The 17,824-nt window shown below is 65.6% G+C and overlaps 2 protein-coding genes across 2 annotated transcripts in view; one reads left to right on the forward strand and one right to left on the reverse strand.

Moving 5' to 3' along the window:
- The window catches only part of KCNT1 (potassium sodium-activated channel subfamily T member 1), a 60,639-nt gene extending 49,378 nt beyond the window's left edge, over window positions 1-11,261 (reverse strand). The window contains 1 exon segment of the mRNA XM_049631701.1: window positions 11,032-11,261. Coding sequence (XP_049487658.1) covers window positions 11,032-11,153 — 122 coding nt within the window. The 5' untranslated portion in view covers window positions 11,154-11,261.
- Window positions 11,262-12,566: 1,305 nt separating this feature from the next.
- Window positions 12,567-17,134, forward strand: SOHLH1 (spermatogenesis and oogenesis specific basic helix-loop-helix 1). Its single transcript, XM_049631714.1, has 8 exons — window positions 12,567-12,642; window positions 12,840-12,941; window positions 13,385-13,535; window positions 13,900-14,021; window positions 14,109-14,194; window positions 15,486-15,672; window positions 16,162-16,232; window positions 16,809-17,134. Exons 1-8 carry the CDS (start codon window positions 12,602-12,604, stop codon window positions 17,024-17,026), a joined length of 978 nt encoding a protein of 325 aa, XP_049487671.1. The 5' UTR covers window positions 12,567-12,601; the 3' UTR covers window positions 17,027-17,134.
- Window positions 17,135-17,824: the final 690 nt, after the last annotated feature.

Genomic DNA, 17,824 nt, shown 5'->3' on the forward strand with positions numbered 1-17,824 from the left:
CCCCAGCCGGACTCTTGCGCCCCCCACCCACCTGCCACCTGCCTGGTCAGCCCCACACAGCCCCTGGCCAGCACCACCCCCCCTCCCACCTGCACCCCCCAACCCCTCCGCCCGGCCCCCCTTCCCCCCGCCCCCCCCCCCCAGGGCCTGCCTGCACGAACCCCCCCCACACACACACACACACGCACACACTGTAAGCCCCACAGCCCTTGGCCTGCCCCCAGCAGCCCCACCCAGACCGCCAGGCCTGTGGCCACTGAGATGCACTCACTGCCCCTGCCTGGGGCTCACTCCGACGCACCTCCAGGGCATGGCGGGAGGCTTGTCAAGGCCAATTCAGGGCCCTGTAAGCCTTCCTGCTTTCCCCTCCACAGTTCTTGCTAAGGCTGGCTGCTTGGGGTTCCTCAGGGTCCAGGACACCCATCTTTGACCCAAAGGCCTCCTCCCAGACCCTCAGGCTCTTGGGGGACGGGTGGGGGTGAATGACCAGGAGCCTTCAGAAGAGGCCCTTGTCCTTGGCCTGCCTGGGGCCAAGCGGCTTGGGTCAGATCAGAACCTGGGAGGGGGCAGGTGCCAGGATCTCTTTGAACTCTGGCTGAGTGCCCTTACCTGTTGTCACCAGGATTCTGAGACCACAGAGACCCCTGCCCCTATCACATGAGTTAAAGACACCGGCAGTGGTGGAACCAGGGGTGGGGGCCGGCCCCAGGAGAGACCCTGGTGGTCTACCGCTTTTTGAGGGGCAAGGATTTGTGTTCCAGGGCTCCTGCACCTTCCCCGCCCCCATCTCCACATGGAAGTGAACTTTGGCTAGTTACCCATGCACAAGTGTGGGGCAGGGGCCAGCAGCCCTCAAAGCCCTCAGCACATCAGCACCTCTCTGCTCCCCATATCATAGGGCCACTAGCCACCCCGTGAGCCCCACAGCAGCGTGGCAGCACCTGACCCAGCAAGGCAACCGCACATCTGTTAATGGAATGCCTTGGGAACACACACACCCATGTCACAGATGCGCAGAGACCACCCATGTCACAGGTGTGCAAACAGAGACTGCCAATGTCACCGGTGTGCAGACAGAGACCCAGGCTCCTGACTTCAACCAGCACCCTGGACTCCTGGTCCTCTGGTATCACTTAACCTTCTAGGTGCGTCCAGCCCCAGGCCATCCCTCAGCGTTGCTTCCCAGACAGCCCTCGGGGCATGCTTGTGAGAAGGCAGGAATTCTCCACCTGTTGGGCTCACGCTCACCAGGCTCCTCTGAGAGCCAAGACCCCGAGGAGAACAGCACCTCCGCATTGATACTTGAGAGTGGGGGGGCCCTGCGCTGGGCCCCCCTGGCCCCTCCGAAGCTGCTGCAGGGAGAGCAGTGTGCACTGAGGGAGGGCGTTCTCCACCTTAGCAGGTCCGTTCCCCAGGCTGAGCCTGACTGACAGGAGAGCAGCAGGGGGACAGAGGAGCTGGGCTTGGCCTTCGGGCAGGGCCAGGAGTCTGCTGACCACACTCAGCTCCTGGAGCTGGAAAATTGAGGGCAGGCTGTGCCTGGAGGCTGGGAGCACGAGGCGGGGGCGGGGGTCAGGCACTCACCTGGAGCTCGAGGTTCACGCAGGTGGGGGGGCGGGTAGGTGCTATGAAACCCTCTCTCCTTTCTCACACTGGGAAGGGCAGGAGCCCTCCCTGAGCCCCCATGCTCCCCGGCCCCTGCAACACACAGGTCCCGCACCGCGAGCCTACAGCCTCCGGAGCTGAGCTGCGTAAGGACCGTCCCTGCAGACGCAGGCCTGACACGCCCGTGCAGTCTCTTCCCAGGTTACAGGGTCAACCCTGAGGATCTGGCAGCATTTGAAAAATAACATTTTCCTAATTGCATCAGCGTGCCCTCATGTTTTTCCTTAGTCACAAGCTGGCGGGACTGCGGGGAGGCGCACGCAGGGGAAACCACGTGGCCAGAGATTGGGGCCATGTCGCCCCTCTCTTGCTAAAAGCCTCCTTCCACGGCAGAACCCCAAGACCATGGCTGCCTCTGTTCCCTCCCAGTTTGAGCTGCTTTGGGTTTTCTCTGGCGGTCTGAAGGCTCAGACCTGGCAGCGTCCGCGGATGACCTCCAGCTTCAGGGGATGCCGGGGGCGGGAAGAGCACCAGGGGGTGGGAGGCCGACGCCCCAGCCCCGGGGTGAATGGTAAGGCTGTGCTGCCCCTCGTCCCTCGTGGTGCTGCTGTGACACTGGACACTCGAGCGAGCACAGGGTGGTAAACAGAAACCCCGCAGGCCTCCTGGCGTTCTGCCACGCTCCCCCAGCACCGTGGAAGGCCCAGGGACGCTGTTTGTTGTGCTAGCTGAGGGCAGGGCCCCCAGGGTCTCTGGGTCCACCGTAGGAGACACATGGCTGAGCAATGCCCCCTGAGGCGTCGGGATCTGGCCGAGACCTCTCCCTAACCCAAGGCGTGTCTCACTGAGAGCTTCAGGGCATGAGTCCCTGCCCAAGGGGGGGCAAGAACGTGACCGTGGCTCAACCGCCCAGACACAGTCTACATGCCCCTTCCCACGCCTTCTCCCTGCCTACCTGAGGGGCTGGGGAGGAAATCTGGGGCCCCTGAGACCATACTCATTGTCTTTCACATCTCCTGTGATGGGTGCACCAGAGAACTGATTTCTACGAGAACTAAGTGCTTCGGCAGCTTAAGGTGTCCCTCCCCCCCAGCCCTCACACCCTCGGGATGAGACGTGGAGCCTCATCTGTGGGACCTGCCAACCTCCAGAGCCAGGGTAGGGCGGCCCCCTGCCTCCAGGCAGGGTGGGGGAGGCCCTGCTCCTCTTGGGTACTTGCAGGCCCTGTCGGCACAAACACACGAGGCTCAGGCAGCACCCGAGGGTCCCGGTGACTCGAGTGTGGCCTGCTCCTGTCCCATCAGTTCACACCGGAGGCCCAGGGAAGTCACTTCCCGTCTCTGAGCCACAGTTTCCTCCTCTGTAAGCAAGGACGCCTTCCGTCCTCATGAGCAGACTGGATGCAGGTGAAAGAAGGGAAAATGCAAGACGTTCAGCATCATACCTGGCCCAAGAGGGCTCAGTCAGCATCGGCTTTTAATGCTGGGCCGTTGAACAACATTTGGCCACGTTCCACCGGATGAAGGCTCTGACCCTAAGTGTCAAGTTCCTGGGATGGCCAAGTCCCCATCCAGCCCTCTCCAGGTCAGCTGGAGGCCCCTCTGGGGAGTTCCAATTTGTGCCGCTGACCTATGGGATCCAGCGGGAGAGGCCAAGGATGACAGGAAGCGCACAGCCTGGCGCGCACGAAGGGAAGTCCTCTGGGCAGTCTGGTGCACACGCAGTCACGTGCCCCAACCCCGTGGGAGGGAGAGCCACGGCTGAGTGCCAGCGGCACGCCTGGCACTGTGGCCGCAGGACAGTGGCACGGGATCCCGGGAACAAGCTGGGTGAAGCCAGGACGCACGATTCCTGTACTTGAGTTGAGCACTTGTGGGCTCATGGCGCCTAAGCAGCCACACGAGGTCCTGAAGCTTAGGAGAGGCCCAGGGCGCTGGGAAGCCAGGCCGGGCTGATGCTGCAGCCGTCCCGAGTACGAGATGTGCCGGTGCCGGCTGCCTTCGGGTGGTGAGAACCAGGACTTTGTGCCTCTCTGTCCCTCTCACTACCACCCCCTTGGTGCTCAAGGGGTCAGTCAGCAAGACCTCAGGAAGGCAAACAGGCAAGGACATGCTCCTCCCACCAAAGGCACTGGGAGCTTTCACACTCGCGTTCTGCCCCCTCGGTCAACCCGATGCCCAAGCACAGAAGGGTTGCTCTCCCTGGTCCCCAAGGCCGGCCCGAACGCGTCACTGAAATCACATGCGCACAGAACCAACACTGACGTCGGGCGACGTCCCTTGTGGCTCTAAGTACAAACAGCCCAAAGAAACCGTCGGCGGGTGGGACCCAGTGGTGTATTAACACTGCGTTGCCGAAATACAACGTGGAATAAAACTTATCTTAAAAAAGGGCGATATGCTTCATCATACTAAGAAATTCGAGGGGGAAATCCAGCGGGATCATACCGGTAGACGCAAATAAAGCACTCGCTACTGTTCAAGATCCGTTGATAAATTAAATGCAAGAAAACACCTCCTTAATAACCAACAACATAAGGAATCTTCCAGAAACCTAGGCCAACATCATATCTGCGAAATAGGGTTGCCATTCCCCGGGACGTGAGTCTGCCCACCACGATGGGCATCACGGCCGCCACATGAGACAGAAAGAGGAAGGAGAGCCACGAACATCGACAACTCGGCTCCGATTGCGGCCGGCGTGACCGCTCACCTAGAAGACCCGAGGGAACCGACCGAAAGCTGTTAGAAGAGACAAGAGAGCTTCAGTGAGCGAGCCCCACCTGAGCGCACCCTAGGAGCCAGGGCAGAAGCAGGAGCACAGCACAAGCACCTCGGGGAAGACCCACCTCGGGAAGACCCGCAGCCGTGCAAACCCCACGCCCCGAGCTGCCCTTGCCACGAAGCTCACAGGGCCACCGGGGAGACCGCGTGGTGCCCAGACACTGGCTGGAAGCTGTCACTACCGGCACGAGGAGGTCACGGCGCCCACGGCTCAGCAGTCCGTTCTCCAGACAAAAGGGCAGAGGCTATCGGCTCCCGTCAGCACACACCGTCGTTTTCTCAGAATGCGACACATTGTTTTCAAAACTCAAACTGAAAAACACACACGTGACGATAGCCAAGACGTGCCTGCCGCCGTCACCACCAAGCGCCACAGCCACGGGACGCGTAGGCTTTGGCACAAGGACGGACACACGGCAGGGACCTGAGGGCGCGGGAGGGGTGGTGGGCACCACGTGCCCCCCACCGCGCTGACGGGACAGGAGGCGCGTGCCTGGCCTGGGCGGGGCTGACACCCACCTACTCAGAGGCTACGCTGCGGCTAGCGCCGGCCCCCACCTCGCGGCCCCCACCGAGGAAAAGGCTGGGAGAGAAACAGGGGGAAGCCATCTGGCATCAGGAAGGCATCTGATGTGCAGAGACCCGAGCATGCAAAGGAACAGAGCCAAGGACAAGGACAGAACAGCGCTCAACAGGGAGAAGGCGCCTGCGGGGATGACCACGGTCAGGTCCCCCCAAGAATGTCTGCAGGTCTCGTAGAAAAGACACAGCGGCAAAGGATGGGCGAGTGGCAGGTCCAAGAACACGCACGCCAGCCGGCGCGGACGAGGAAAAGCTTCCCGCCTCGCCGGTCACCGGGGAGCAGGGGGGGAGCGCGCTGGTGGCCACGTGTGGTCTGGGAAGGCCCAGAGCAGGGAGGGCGTGGATCCGGCCTCAGGGTCCGTGTCTGCCGGACAGACACGAGAGGAGCTGTGGGGAGCCTCGCGTGGTCTGAGAAGTAACAGCAGGGCTGGCCCACCCACAGCCAACACCCGCACACCCTCACCTGTGCCAAAGCCCGCCCGGGCCCAGGTTTCCACCCCCCCAGCCTCAGGACGCTGCCACCAACAGTCCGAACACCAGTGACTCAGGACAGTTCTGTGCTATGAACGGGCCAATCTGTGTGACCCAGCACGGAACCACACTTTGTGGGGTCCCGTGTCAAAATCCAAGCACGGCACCACTCCAAAGGACCCTTCTGGAGAGGAAGTTTCCTCTGGGCACCCAGCCTGCATGCCACTCATGGACTGTCCCCACTGCACAGTGACCTCAGTTTGGGGGTGACGGCAGGGGAGAAAGGCCATGTGTCGCCCATGGTGCCACGTGAGAAGACCATCGGCCTCGTCATTGGGGGCCAGGAGGCCAGGGGACCACGCCCACCACCGGCATCCCCAGGCCAGAACCACAGTCTCCCAGCCCTCTCGTCCTGGGCCCACCTCTGGGCAGGCCACTGGGGAGGGGCCCCCCGTCTCCTCAGGCCGGGCGTGTGGCATCCTGGGAAAACAGTGCGTCTCCCCACCTGCTGGCAGTGCTGAAACTGGCCGTCCCGTGGCCTGAGGTCACTGAGGGGACCCGGTCCCTCTCCTAAGAGGTGTCCCTCAAGGTTCACACTCAGTCCTAAATTCCCAAGGAGCCTGGAGAGCCACGTTTGCAGAGGAATTGGGGACGGGGGACGCGTGTGCGCACGCGTGCGCACGGATGTACATACGCACGCGTGTGCGAGCATGTCTGTGCACGTGGGCACGTAGGCGAGCACATGCGTGCGCACGCCCTCGCGCATCCCCGCTCAGCATGCAGGCGAGTCCGGAAGACAGTGCAGCGTCACCGGGGTGGGGGGCCGCGGAGAGCGGGCCTGGCGCCCAGTGGAAGCGGAAAGCAGCCTGTCTGCTGACCACAACAGAAACGCTAAGTGCTTCCTTTGCACAATAATTAAAAAGCCAGAGCCATTCGAGCTGCTCAGCAGCCCTCGCTCAGGCGTCTCCGGGGAGCGTCCTCCCGCCCCTCAGGGGAAGGGACTCTGAGTCCACACTGTGGAAGCCACTGGCCGCCGTCTCCCAGATGCATCAGGTTCCAAGGTGACAGCTGAGAACCCGTCGTTGAGCTGGATTCAAACTGGAGAGTCATCAGAACCGACGCTTTGGAGTGGGGTTCTCGTGCACCTGTCAAACCCGTGTTCCAGGAAGGAGATGGTAGCGGGGTGGACGCAGGGGGGGCCCCCCCCCCCCCCCCGCCCTTCCCCGAGCCCCACCGCGACGACGTAGGGGAGGCAGAAGCCACAGGGATTTGCAGTTCTCGCCCCGCCCACCTGGGCTGGGACCTAAGGCTCAGGAAAACCCCCCCGTTGCACACCCCAAGGACGCGGCATGTCTGGGTCACCCACCGCTGGGCGGTGGGTCTGTGTCCCCACTGCAAGGCCCAGGACTCAGTCCCCGGGTGCCCACGACCCTTGGCTGGTCCTGCTGACGAGCTGCACCCCATCCTGTGGCTGAAGACGCCCAAGTCCCTCCCCTTCGGGCTGGACACACGGTGGCTGCTTAGAGGTGCAGCTGGGGGCAGCCGGAGCCAGCATGGAGGTGGGGGGCCCTTGGGAGCCTGGCAGGACAGATGGCGTCCCCTCCGTCACAGCAGTGCACGGGGGCTCCACTGGGAGGAGACTGCCCTGTCCGGCCTGCCACGCCCCTACTCAGCCCTCCGAGAACCGCACCAGCTCCCCATGCTGGCCACACCAAATGGCTCTGAAGGCTGGCGTGGCCTGCAGAGGTGCTGCGGGCCTTATGTGGAAACGGAAGCCCAGGTGGGATGTCATCTGCCCACACGTGACGCCTTCTACCTGGCAGATCTTGGCCTTAGAGCCTCGTGCTCCCGGTGTCCAAACAGCTCAACTTGGTGGCTTCCCCGTCCTCTGACCTCCGGCACCTGCCAACACGTCCGGGGTCACATCCCTACCAGCACCCTGAGGCCTCCCACAAGGGCTCCACACCAGGCTATCGGCCTCTCCAGGACCCCAGGCCCCTGCATGCCCAGAGCCGGTGCAAACCCCCAGCTGTGACCAAGGTCTCCACAGGGGCGGTCAGGAGAACGGTAGAGAAGTTGTTCAACTTCCCCGAGCCTTGCTGCCCCCACAATCCACAGGGTCAGGGAGGACCTCTTCGGGCCACTGGGTCCCCCTGGGTCCTCAGCCGCTGGCCCCGAGACCACGGGTGCCCGCAGCCACAGCGCAGTGGCCGGCCTCCCTGCCTCGCCCAGCACAGTGATTACAGATGCCCCACGAGGGGGCTGAGCTCGACCTGCCCTCCGACCCCAGCTTCCTGTGGTGGCCACGACGGCAGAAACGTGGTTCCATGTTCTGTCTCGGCATGGCGGCTCCAGCTGCTCGGCAGGGGTGACGCTGACAAGAGGAACATACCAGAGCCACCGGGACTTGTTTCTGCCACGGGGCGGGCAGCTGGCCCACTGTCGCACACTGGTTGGGTCCCAGCCACAGCCCCTTCCGTCGCTGCCCAGCAGCCCAGAGCTGGGTCCCCAGGGGCTCCCGGACCCCCTCCGCTAGCCAGGAGACGGTGGCTGCCCTTCCTGACGAGCGCCAGCCAAGGTCCCCGGCAGGGAGTCTCTGATTAAGTCACCATAAATACGTGGGGCAACGTCACAGGCCGACAAGAGCTGGCACCAGGGGTGGCTGGCGTGTCCAAAGCTCCAGACCTCACTGCCCCGCACAGAACAGGCCAGAGCGACCGCACAGTGGATCCCTGAGCACGCCTGTGGAAGGTCCAACCAAACCGCACGGCGGACTTCTCTGGAAGGCCTCTCCAGAGGTCCTGGCCCAGGGTCCTGCCTCCACCCCTTGCAAACATTTTAAGCTCTCCAGTAGCTAGTACGGGCCTCACGCCCCAAGGCAAGGCCCCTGGCTCATCTCCATGCTCCAGAGGAGAAAAAGATTTTGGGTCAGTGTGGGCGGCCTCATCTACACACACACACACACACACACACACACACACACACACACACACACACATGCACGCACACGCACACGTGCGCGCACACTAAAGAATTCCCAAGACGACTTCAAAAATACCTGTGTGATCAGAGGCTGCTCCTGGGCCAACACCCATCTTGGGGCTCCACCCAGAGACTCGCACACACCCCATCGCCCCCCTCTCCAGCCCCAGGCAGGGGCAGGGCCCTCCTACACACTCCGGGTGCCCCCACTCCGTCCAGCACAGCGCTCCTACGTGGAACGCAGGGGTGTGCACAGGGGCGCGTCACAGTCAGGTACACACCCTTCCCACCTGTGGTCTGGACACGCTCAGGCAGACCCCCCCTCAGACCCCCGTTTCAGAAAACCGGGGGCTTGTCTGGGAGGAGAACACAGGCACCGCCGCCCCCTGGAGGCAGGAGTCACTTGGGAACAGCCCACAAAACCCTGCGTCCTCGGGGAGCCCAAAGAGAAGCCTCAGGAAAGAATCTGCACTCGGTCACTGACCCTCCATAGGGAGGGGAAGTCAAGTGACAGAGTCCGGCGTCGGCCACACCGTGACTATCCCGAGTAACTTCACGGGCTGCTGAGACCCGGGCAGGTGGACAAGCTGGCTGGGGGACTCAGAGGCTGTGGTCCAGCTGGACGTGTGGACACACGGTCACACCCGTGGACCTGCACTCTGACACGGAGCCCCAGGTGGGTCCCCCCACCTCTGCTCCCCTTTCCACTCACCCCTGTCTTTCCGAGCTGCTGCTGTAGACTCTCCCGGCCAAAAACAGAGCTCTGAGTTCCTCCCAGTCCCCGGACCGGGAAGCCACCCCTGTGCCGGCCAGGCCTGGGCTGTGCCTCGGGCCCTGAGAACCTTTCCCACAGGGCCTGGGCCACTTCCTGCTGCCCTGCATGCACTGCTCCCTAATATGGGCCTAGAGGGCGGGCCGAGACCTCCGGCCAGGCATGCACCCTGGCAGGGCGTCATCCCCAGCTCTCTGTGCCCTCTGCCATCGGGGCTTGCAGGGTGCCAAACCAGTCCCCGGGGTCAGTGGGGGGGGGGGGGGGGGGGGGGGGGGGGGGGGGCCGGGCTGTGGGGGACCGGCAGTTCGGGGAAAGGCCAGAGGGCTCTGACCAGAAGGCCAGCACCGGCCTGCTCTGGGGCAAGCCCGGCCCTTCCTAGGCCCCTGCCCCTTCCATAACAACTGTCACCTGCATGGCAGCGACATCTGCACCCAGGGAAGGAACAGGGTAAGAAAGGCAGTGCCCAGGGATCTTCGGGGGCGGCTAGGACCTGGGGCCTCACCCCCCGGGGACAGGCACAGGGCCCAGGCACCAAGGTAGAGGTTCCTGCAGCCCAGAGAGCCAGGAACCCTTCCCAGGTCCCCAAGTGCTTGACCCGCCGGCCTGGGGGCTGCCCCCGCCAGCAGCAGGCAGAGGTGTCCGGCCACCCTCACCTCTGCAGGAAACCCCAGCATCGTTATTAGGATCACCCAGCACCTTTCAGGACAGAGCCTGCCCAAGCTCCAGGGAAGGAGGAAACCCGGGCCACCAGACTCCAGAGCTGCCCCTGCGGTCAAACCTAGTGTAGGAACCGGCGCCGCAGAAGTCCCCCCCACCCCCACCAGACCCTCATTTGCCCGGAGAAAGGTCTCCCCTCTCCCAGCCGAGGGCAGCCTCCCTAACCTAACGGTCTTGGCCTCAGACGCTCCCGCTCCAGCCCAGGCGAATTACACTCCCTCGCCCAGCCTGACCTTCCCTGGGCGGCGGGGGGGGGGGGGGGGGGGGGGGGGGGGGGGGGGGGCCCTCACACAGCCCCCTTTTCCCTGGTGGGGGTGAGTCTTCACCCTTCCCTGGGGGGGGCTTCCCATCCAGCCTGACCTTCCCCCCCGGCATGCCTGCCCCTGGTTTGGGACACAAGCGGGTCGGGTCTGTTTTCCTTCCTGGGCTCCGCCAGAGCTCCAGTCACCTGGATGGACAGGACATGTGGCATCCCGGGACCCTGCTCAGGGAGAGGTGGCCCAGCACGACTGACTCCCAGGTCACCTAGAAGCCAGGTCAGCTGGCCCTCTTCTCACAGGGGTGAGCAAATGGAAACGCCCAAAAGGGAAACGACAAGCCAAAAATACCAAGCCATTAAAAGCCAAAATCCCTGCCCTTTGTGCGACACAGCCCACCTGCCTCCCACACGCAGTCAGGGCCCTGGAACACCCGCTTCCACGTGGAGTGCCCTTGCCCCTGTGCCCACCGCCACCCCCTCGCGGGAGCACCCCAGTGGGCCCTTCCTGCAGGCTGGGTGGAGGGGGGCTGGGAGGCTGGCGCAGCCCGGCTCCCGGCACCCCGGAGCTGCTCGGAGCCCCACACCCAAAAATGGCCGCACTGGGGGCACCTGCGCGCCAAGGGGGCAGACAGACAGACGCCGGCCCCAGGCACCTGCCGCGGAGGCTGGTCCTGTGGGGCGCTCCTGTTCCCTGTGGTGCGGGGGAGGGCGCTCATGGGTGCGCTCATGGGCACCTGGGGTGTGGGGCTCTGGGAGATGAGGGGCCCCGGGGCACGCGGTTGTGGGGTGCGAGGGGCCTGGGAGGGGGCGCTAGCGGGGACTGGGTTCCCTCCGCCTGGGGAGAGGCGCATCGGCCCTACCTGGGGGCGCATCGGCCGTCGTCGAACACGAAGGTCCGGTTGGTGTGGCCCCCGCCGCGCGCCGCTGGCCGCGCCCCCCTGTACGAGCCCCCCGGGCTGCGCGCTCCGTCGGGGAACGGCATGCGGGGCGGCGGCGGCGGCTCGGATGCGGAGCCCAGGGTGAAGCTTCTTTGCTTTATCCCGAAACACAACACTTTTCTCTCTCCGAGCAGAGAAAAAAAAGCCTGTTCCAGGGTCGGGGTTCGGGCGCCAGGCCGGGCGCGCCCCCTGCCGGCTGCGCCGGGAACCGCGGCGGCTGAGGGCCAGGCGGGGACGCAGCTGGCTGGGCGCCTCCCCACCCCGGGACCCGCCCCCATCGCGGCGCTCGGAGCCGTCCTAGCCGCGAGAGACAGGAGGGGGCACTTCGGTGGCCAGAGAACCCCAAGCGCGCCGCAGGGTCGCTCGGTCCTGGGAGGAGGGCTCCGTCCTACCAACAGACCCGCGTTCAGCGACTTCCGCCAGCTCACCCCCGGAGGTCCAGCAAGAGGAGCAGGCGGATCGAGCCCTCCAGAGACCCGCAGGCCCCTGGGGAATGAGCTGAGGCGTGGGGAGAATCCAGGGCCCAGGGCAGGCAGAAGGCACAGGCGTGGCAAGGGGCTGGGATGGGGCAGGCGCTGGGGTGTAGGGGAAGGCGCAGCGGGGGAAGGTGACGTCGGGGTGGGCTCGGAGCTGTCAGGATGCCCCCTGGCTCCTGGGTGGGTGATGACACTTCATTTAGGTGGAGCGCCCTGCAAGAGGGGGCAGGCACACGTGGACTGTAGACCGGCTGGCCCCCAGCAGCAGGTGGGGACCCTCCAACCTGTCCCTCACCGACCCCTGAGCCCCGCACATCTTGGTGAGCAGTTCTCAGACCAGCCTCCCCCCCGTCCTCTGGGAACCCCCCTACCTGGGCCTCACGGTCTCCCCTGGGTCCCCGGGCCGCACAACGTTCCAGAAACTCTCATCTCCTCCTCCCCCCACACCTGTGCCTGTCCCTGCCTCAGGTCACACCCACTGCTCTGTAGGGGAGTCCAACCTGCCACCTCTGGCCTCCTGACACCGGGCCCACGTCCAGCCTGGGCTCCTGCCGGTTCCCGCTTGGGGCGCCAGCCGCCCAGCCCTGTCCCGAAAATCACCGCTTCTGCCCTCCTGCCCCTCCCTTCCCACAGTGGCCATTTACCCGCGCCTTCCTCCACGGTCAGGCTCCTCCAGGGCATCACGCCTCCCTGTAGACAGAGCCCAGCTGGAGGCTGGCACCCAGGGAGGCCACACCCGAGTGGGAGGTGGGCCGACCCCCCGGAAGAGGAGGGAGGACCACTCAGCCCGGGCCACACGTCGGCCCTGGAGCGGGCAGATCCAGGCCACCACTTTCCGGCAGCTTCCGGCGGGAGAAACTTGAGGGTCCGGGGCGAGTGGGGGGGTGGGGCAGAGCACGCGTCTGGGCGGGGCCGGCGGGCACACGTGAGTGGGCGGGGCTGGCGGGACGCACACGTGGGGCGGCGCGTGGGGGTCCCGGGGCGGCGCGCGAGGCAGCTTCGGTGCAGCCGCGGTCATGGCGTCCCGGGGAGCTGAGCCAGGCGCTGGGGGGTGCGGGTGAGGAACTGGGGGGCTGAAGGGGGTCAAGGGTGCTGGGCGGGGGGGACCCAATGCGAGTGGACTGCGCTGCGGGTCCCCCCACCCGGCGAGGCCCGTGGGGCAGGCCCTACGGGGGGAAGGCGGGGCTCCCGGAGGACGTCCACCACGGCGTTCTGGGGTTCACGGAGCTCGGCGCCCCGGCCTCTCCCGGGCAGCGGCTCTTCCCCATCCAGTGCCCAGGGCTGCCGCGAAGACAAGGCGCCCGAGCGTGCGGGCTCCGGCCTCCCGCGGAACGTGCTCAGCGAGCGGGAGCGCAGGTGAGCCGCGCTGGGGGAGGAGGGGCCGGGCTGCTGGGGGGGTGGGTGGATGGGGGAGGGGAGTGGGCGTCGGGTGATTGACCAGTGGCCCGGTGGGGGTTATAGGCCGCTGGGACAGGGTTTGCGGGGTCTGTGCAGTAAGGGGACCGTGACTGGTGCCCGCGGTGAACAAGAAGCCCCAAGGGAGGGGGGGGTTCCCGGGGCCACCAATGCAGCACCCCCCCCCCTTTGACCTGAGCTGTGGGCATCTGGAGGTTGTGCACTTGGGGTCTCTGGCGCTGGTGGTCTAGGGCACAAGCACAGCCTGTTTTTTGGAGAGCTAACGAGGGGGGGTGGTCTTGTTCTTCAACCTGACGAGACCCCGAGGTGCCCGGAGGTGCCCCGGGTGACCTGGCCGCCGAGGCCGGGTGGGCTGACGGTTGTTGTTGCTTGTCTGCAAGCAGGAAGCGGATCTCCGTGAGCTGCGAGCGCCTGCGGGCCCTGCTGCCCCGCTTTGATGGCCGGCGGGAGGACATGGCCTCGGTCCTGGAGATGTCGGTGCAGTTCCTGCGGCTGGCCGGCGACCTGGTGCCCAGCCAGGAGCCGCCCACCGCCGTGAGTGTGGGTCCCCCGTCCGCACCCACGGCTGCCGGTCGCCTCGGCCCGGGAGGCGGCTCTGACCTGCTGGCCTCCCCCGTGCCCTGCGCCGCGCACCTCGGGCGGCCGTGATCTCGGCAGGCGTCGCCCTGTCTGTGCCGGTTCCACCTCCACGAGTGAGGCGGGCGTCCCAGGGCACGAGCTCCGTCGTCACTTAAGTCCCTTATGCGCGCCTCCACCTGCTCTGTTTTTCCGGTCCGGCGTCTGCTCTCGGGCTGACCCCCTTGACCCCAGCGGGGCAGCGGGTGACAGGGAACGGTGGGCTGTTCCCTCCCGTTTGTTGCCTGACCGTTGTCGGGTGTCACGTCTGTGCCAATTCTAGGCTCTCGCTCCGTCCAAGGAGACGTGGCACAAGTGGCAGAGGGACGTTTTGCAGCTGGCCCTGTCAAGTCCGACTTCAGCCGGGGCACCAGACTCCGGGATGGCGGCGCCTGGCGTGACCGTGTGAGTGTCCCCCGTGTGGCTGGGTAGCCCGTCGGGGCAGCAGACACAGCCCGTTCAGGGCTCTGTCTTTGTGTTTTTGTCCTTTAGGCCCCAGGCTGCGACCGCAGGTGTGGCCGAGGGCGAGGCCCCGCTGGGGGCGGCCGAGGTGCTGGACGGGCCGCCAGCCCTCCCCGGTGAGCAGGAGTGCAGGGCAGGGTCTGTTCCTGAGCGGGGCGCGGATGCTTAATGTTGGTTCTCTCGGGACCCTCTTGTCGGGGGGGAAGCCTCGGAGACCCCACGCTGCCTCCGGCCGCGGTCCAGACCTCAGGACAAGGGTTGCCGGGAGGGGCGGGTGTGAGGGCTCAGGTGCCCCAGACGGGTCAGCCATGAGCGGTGGTGGTTCTCTGTCAGCTTGTCTGCTGGGGAGCAGGGTCCAAGCTAGCGGGTCTCTGAACTTGTTTCTGCTCCCCAAAGATGGCCCCCCCGCCCCTCCTCCGCCCCGGGCCTCTAGGGGTCCCTGGGTCCCCCAGGAAACTTGTTGGCCCCTGTCATGGCCAGCTCTCTGGAGCGGCCCCCACACTGCCCTGCTCTCCTCGGTGCCTTTTCTTTTTTTTTATTTTTTAAAAACCTTTATTCATTTTGAGAGAGAGACAGAGTGCAAGCAGGGGAGGATCAGAGAGAGGGGGACACCGGATCTGAGGCAGGCTCCAGGCCCTGAGCTGTCAGCACGTAGCCCGACGTGGGGCTTGAACTCACAAACTGAGATCATGACCTGAGCCGAAGTCAGACGCTTAACTGACTGAGCCACCCAGGGGCGACCCCCAATTCCATCCTGCCCCACTCTTTGCCCCCCTCAGTGCCTTTTCGATGGTTTTTTTTGTATGGAGTGAGAGTCATCGGCCTTGCACGGGGCCTTTGTTCTCTGGTGCTGTGCCGGCCAAGCCTGCAGGCACCTCTGATGATGTCTCTCTCGTGCTGGACCCCGCACCCCAGCTATTTGTCGCTTCTTGGACACGGGTGCTGGTGATTGCTCTGTGCCAGAGTCTCCGAGTGCCGCAGGAGGCGAGGCTATGTCTTCCGGTTCCCGGAATGTGCCTGTCGAGGAGGGGAGGGGGCTTGCCGTGAACAGGGCTGGGGGCAGAGCCGGGGCCACAGGCAGGGCGTGAGGGTGCAGAGGTGATGCGGCAAGGGGGCTAGGTCTGAGGGTGGAGGCCGGGGTCAAGGTTTGCGGGCAGGTGGGGGTAGGGTCCCAGATCTGAGCTCCAAGGGCCTGGCCTGAGGTCAGCGGTGTCTCCTCCTAGAAGCTCCCCTGGCCCCAGGTGCATAGCCCTGCGGCCCTGGGCGTCTGTCCTTGGGGGTCTGTCTGCCTCCTGCTCCTGAGCTCCTTGTGTCCCCGTGCAGGGTGCAGTGGGTGGGGGCTGGGGCCTTTAGGGGAGGGCTGCGCCCACGTGGGGAAGGCCGACCTACACCTGCCTTCTCTTGTAGAGCCTTGCAGCCTGGTGACCCGGCCCCCAGACCCAAGTCCCTCCAAGGCCCTGAGGTCGCCTCCACCCTGGCCTCCCCGCTCCTGGCAGCCACCCTCCCCTCTGGTGAGCAAAGAGGTTCAGAGCTGCCGGGGCCAGGCTGGGCCCCTGATGGAGGGGGCCGACTCGGCCATGACACTGGACACCAGGTGGGTGCCCTGGTGGGCGTGCGCACCGGCCCCACACGCCGCCTCCTAGCCCTGCCTGCGCTCTGCCCGCCCCTGCCCCTGGGAAGTTCGCACCCCTCCCCCTCTGTCTGCCGGGGCCACAGCTGCCAGCCCAGGCCTGTTTGAGCCAGACGCTGCCGTGCGGCTCTCTGACGCGTTTCCGAAAATGTTGTCGTGTTCCCAGTCCGTCTGTGTTTCGGCTGATAGTAAACGAGTTTGTGTTTTGTGAGCGTGCACCAGCTGGGGCGTGGGAAGGGAGCGTGGCAGAGGCTGGAGAGAAACCAGCAGAGGCAGCGGGGTGGGCCAGTCTGTCCCCAGCGTGCAGGCTCGGGGTCTGGCGGGGAAGGGGGGGCACCCGGTTCATCTTAAACCTGAAGCCACCTTTGAGGGCACACACCTCTGTCTCGAGGCTGGAGGACCGGGTCCACCTGGGACCATTCGGTCAGGGTGCGTTCTCCCGGCCTCGTTCAGGTCTGCGTCCGGATGTGATGTGGAAGATGGGGCGTCCTTCCTGCTGAGCGCCAGTCCCGACTGGTGGCTGGGTGAGTGGGGGCGTGCCACCTCGGCCACCACTTGCCCTGATCAGGGACAGGCCCCGAGGTCTCAGGCGGTCTGGACGAGGGGCTGGGCAGGTGGCTGGGGTTAAGAGGAGACGTGCTCGAGCTCGGTGTGCGGGGCAGTCTCGGGGTCCCAGTATTTGTCTCTTGCTCCTTGCTGGTGGTTGTCGGGGTCGCTGGGGGCGGGGGGGAGCGTGAGGTGGCGACCACGCATGTGGACCGTGTGCGTGAGCGTGGCACGTGGGGCTGGTTGTGTGTTACCCGCGATTCGGGATCTGTGCCTTTTCTGCACGCGACGTCCCCACAGAGGTGTCTGGACGTGGAATGAGTCTGTAAGATTCAGCGTCGTGGGAGACGCCTTCCTTGTTCTGGGCTGGTGGGTTCTCCCGGGTCTCAGGGGGACCAGCATGCGTGGGCCCACTCACCCCACACGGCCCTCGGGCGCCAAGGGCTTCCAAGTCGGGCAGGACAGACGGGCAGAGCTGGGCCTCTCGGCACCTTGACCTTGCCACGTGCACCCCAGGTACCCAGGCTGACGTGTCCCGTCTCTGACGTTTCCAGGGTCTCTGGAGGGCAGAGGCGCCAGTGTCCCTTCTCGGAGCATGGCCAGGAGCGGCCTGCTGGACAGGGCAGAGCCCAGCTTCCTGACAGACGTCGGGCCCGGCTCCCAGGAGCTCCCAGACGGCCCCCTGGAACCCTGGGGCTCGGACGCCGGCTGCCCCAGCCTGGCCCTGCGGGATGAGGTGGACAGCATCTTCCCCGACTTCTTTCCCTGCTAGGCGGTGGGGAGGGGGTCAGTGCCACACGTGCCCGTGTCGCGTGCCGGGTGGCTCATCCCGGGTTCGGGGGGCGGCAGGGGCCGGCTGCGTATTAAAGGCGGTGCTTCTCCGGAAACCAGACCTCCTGGAGCTTCGCCTCTCTGTAATCGGTGCGATTCACTGGGCAGGTGGCACCACTTCCACTCAGAGCGCGGGCACCTGCCTGGGGCTTTGCTCCTGCGACGGTCTTGGCCTTGAGAAGTCCCTGAATAGCCCTGCAGTCTGAGGAGGGCTCCCGAGGACTGGGACTTGTGCTCCGGGCCTGCTCCCCGGAGAGGTGGGCGGGGACCCCACTTGTCACGCCTGTGAGTGCCCTCTGCCCTGGCCAGGGCGCCCTGAGGAAAGGGCCGGCTTCCGTCTTCGAGGTGGGGACCTCTGCACTCCTCACACGGGGCGGGGCGTTGGGGGGCCCGGTGCAGAGGTCACCTGGCAGGTCCCAGCGCCGTCCCAGCTGCCCCTGACCTCTGGGGCCCGGGGATTGGCTGGGTTACTGGGAGGGGCGTCCCAGGCCCCCGTGGTTGCGTGCGGCAGACCCTACCCGGCGTGACCGCGAGCCACGGCAAAGGCAGGTGCCGGTCTCTGAGCCAAGCTGGCTGGGGTCTCACCACACTGCTCCTGCTCACGTCCTTCCGGAGACGCTGGGCTCCAGGCCCCCCGTGGAGAGTGCTCAGGGGCCTCAGGGCCGTCTACCGTCCGGGAGGGTGGGTTCTCCCATGGTCTCGAGCCCTCTGTCCAGCCCGTTTGCCTCACCCCTGCGTG

The sequence above is a fragment of the Panthera uncia genome, chromosome D4 (genome assembly GCF_023721935.1).
Source record: "Panthera uncia isolate 11264 chromosome D4, Puncia_PCG_1.0, whole genome shotgun sequence".
Classification (NCBI taxonomy): Eukaryota; Metazoa; Chordata; class Mammalia; order Carnivora; family Felidae; genus Panthera; species Panthera uncia.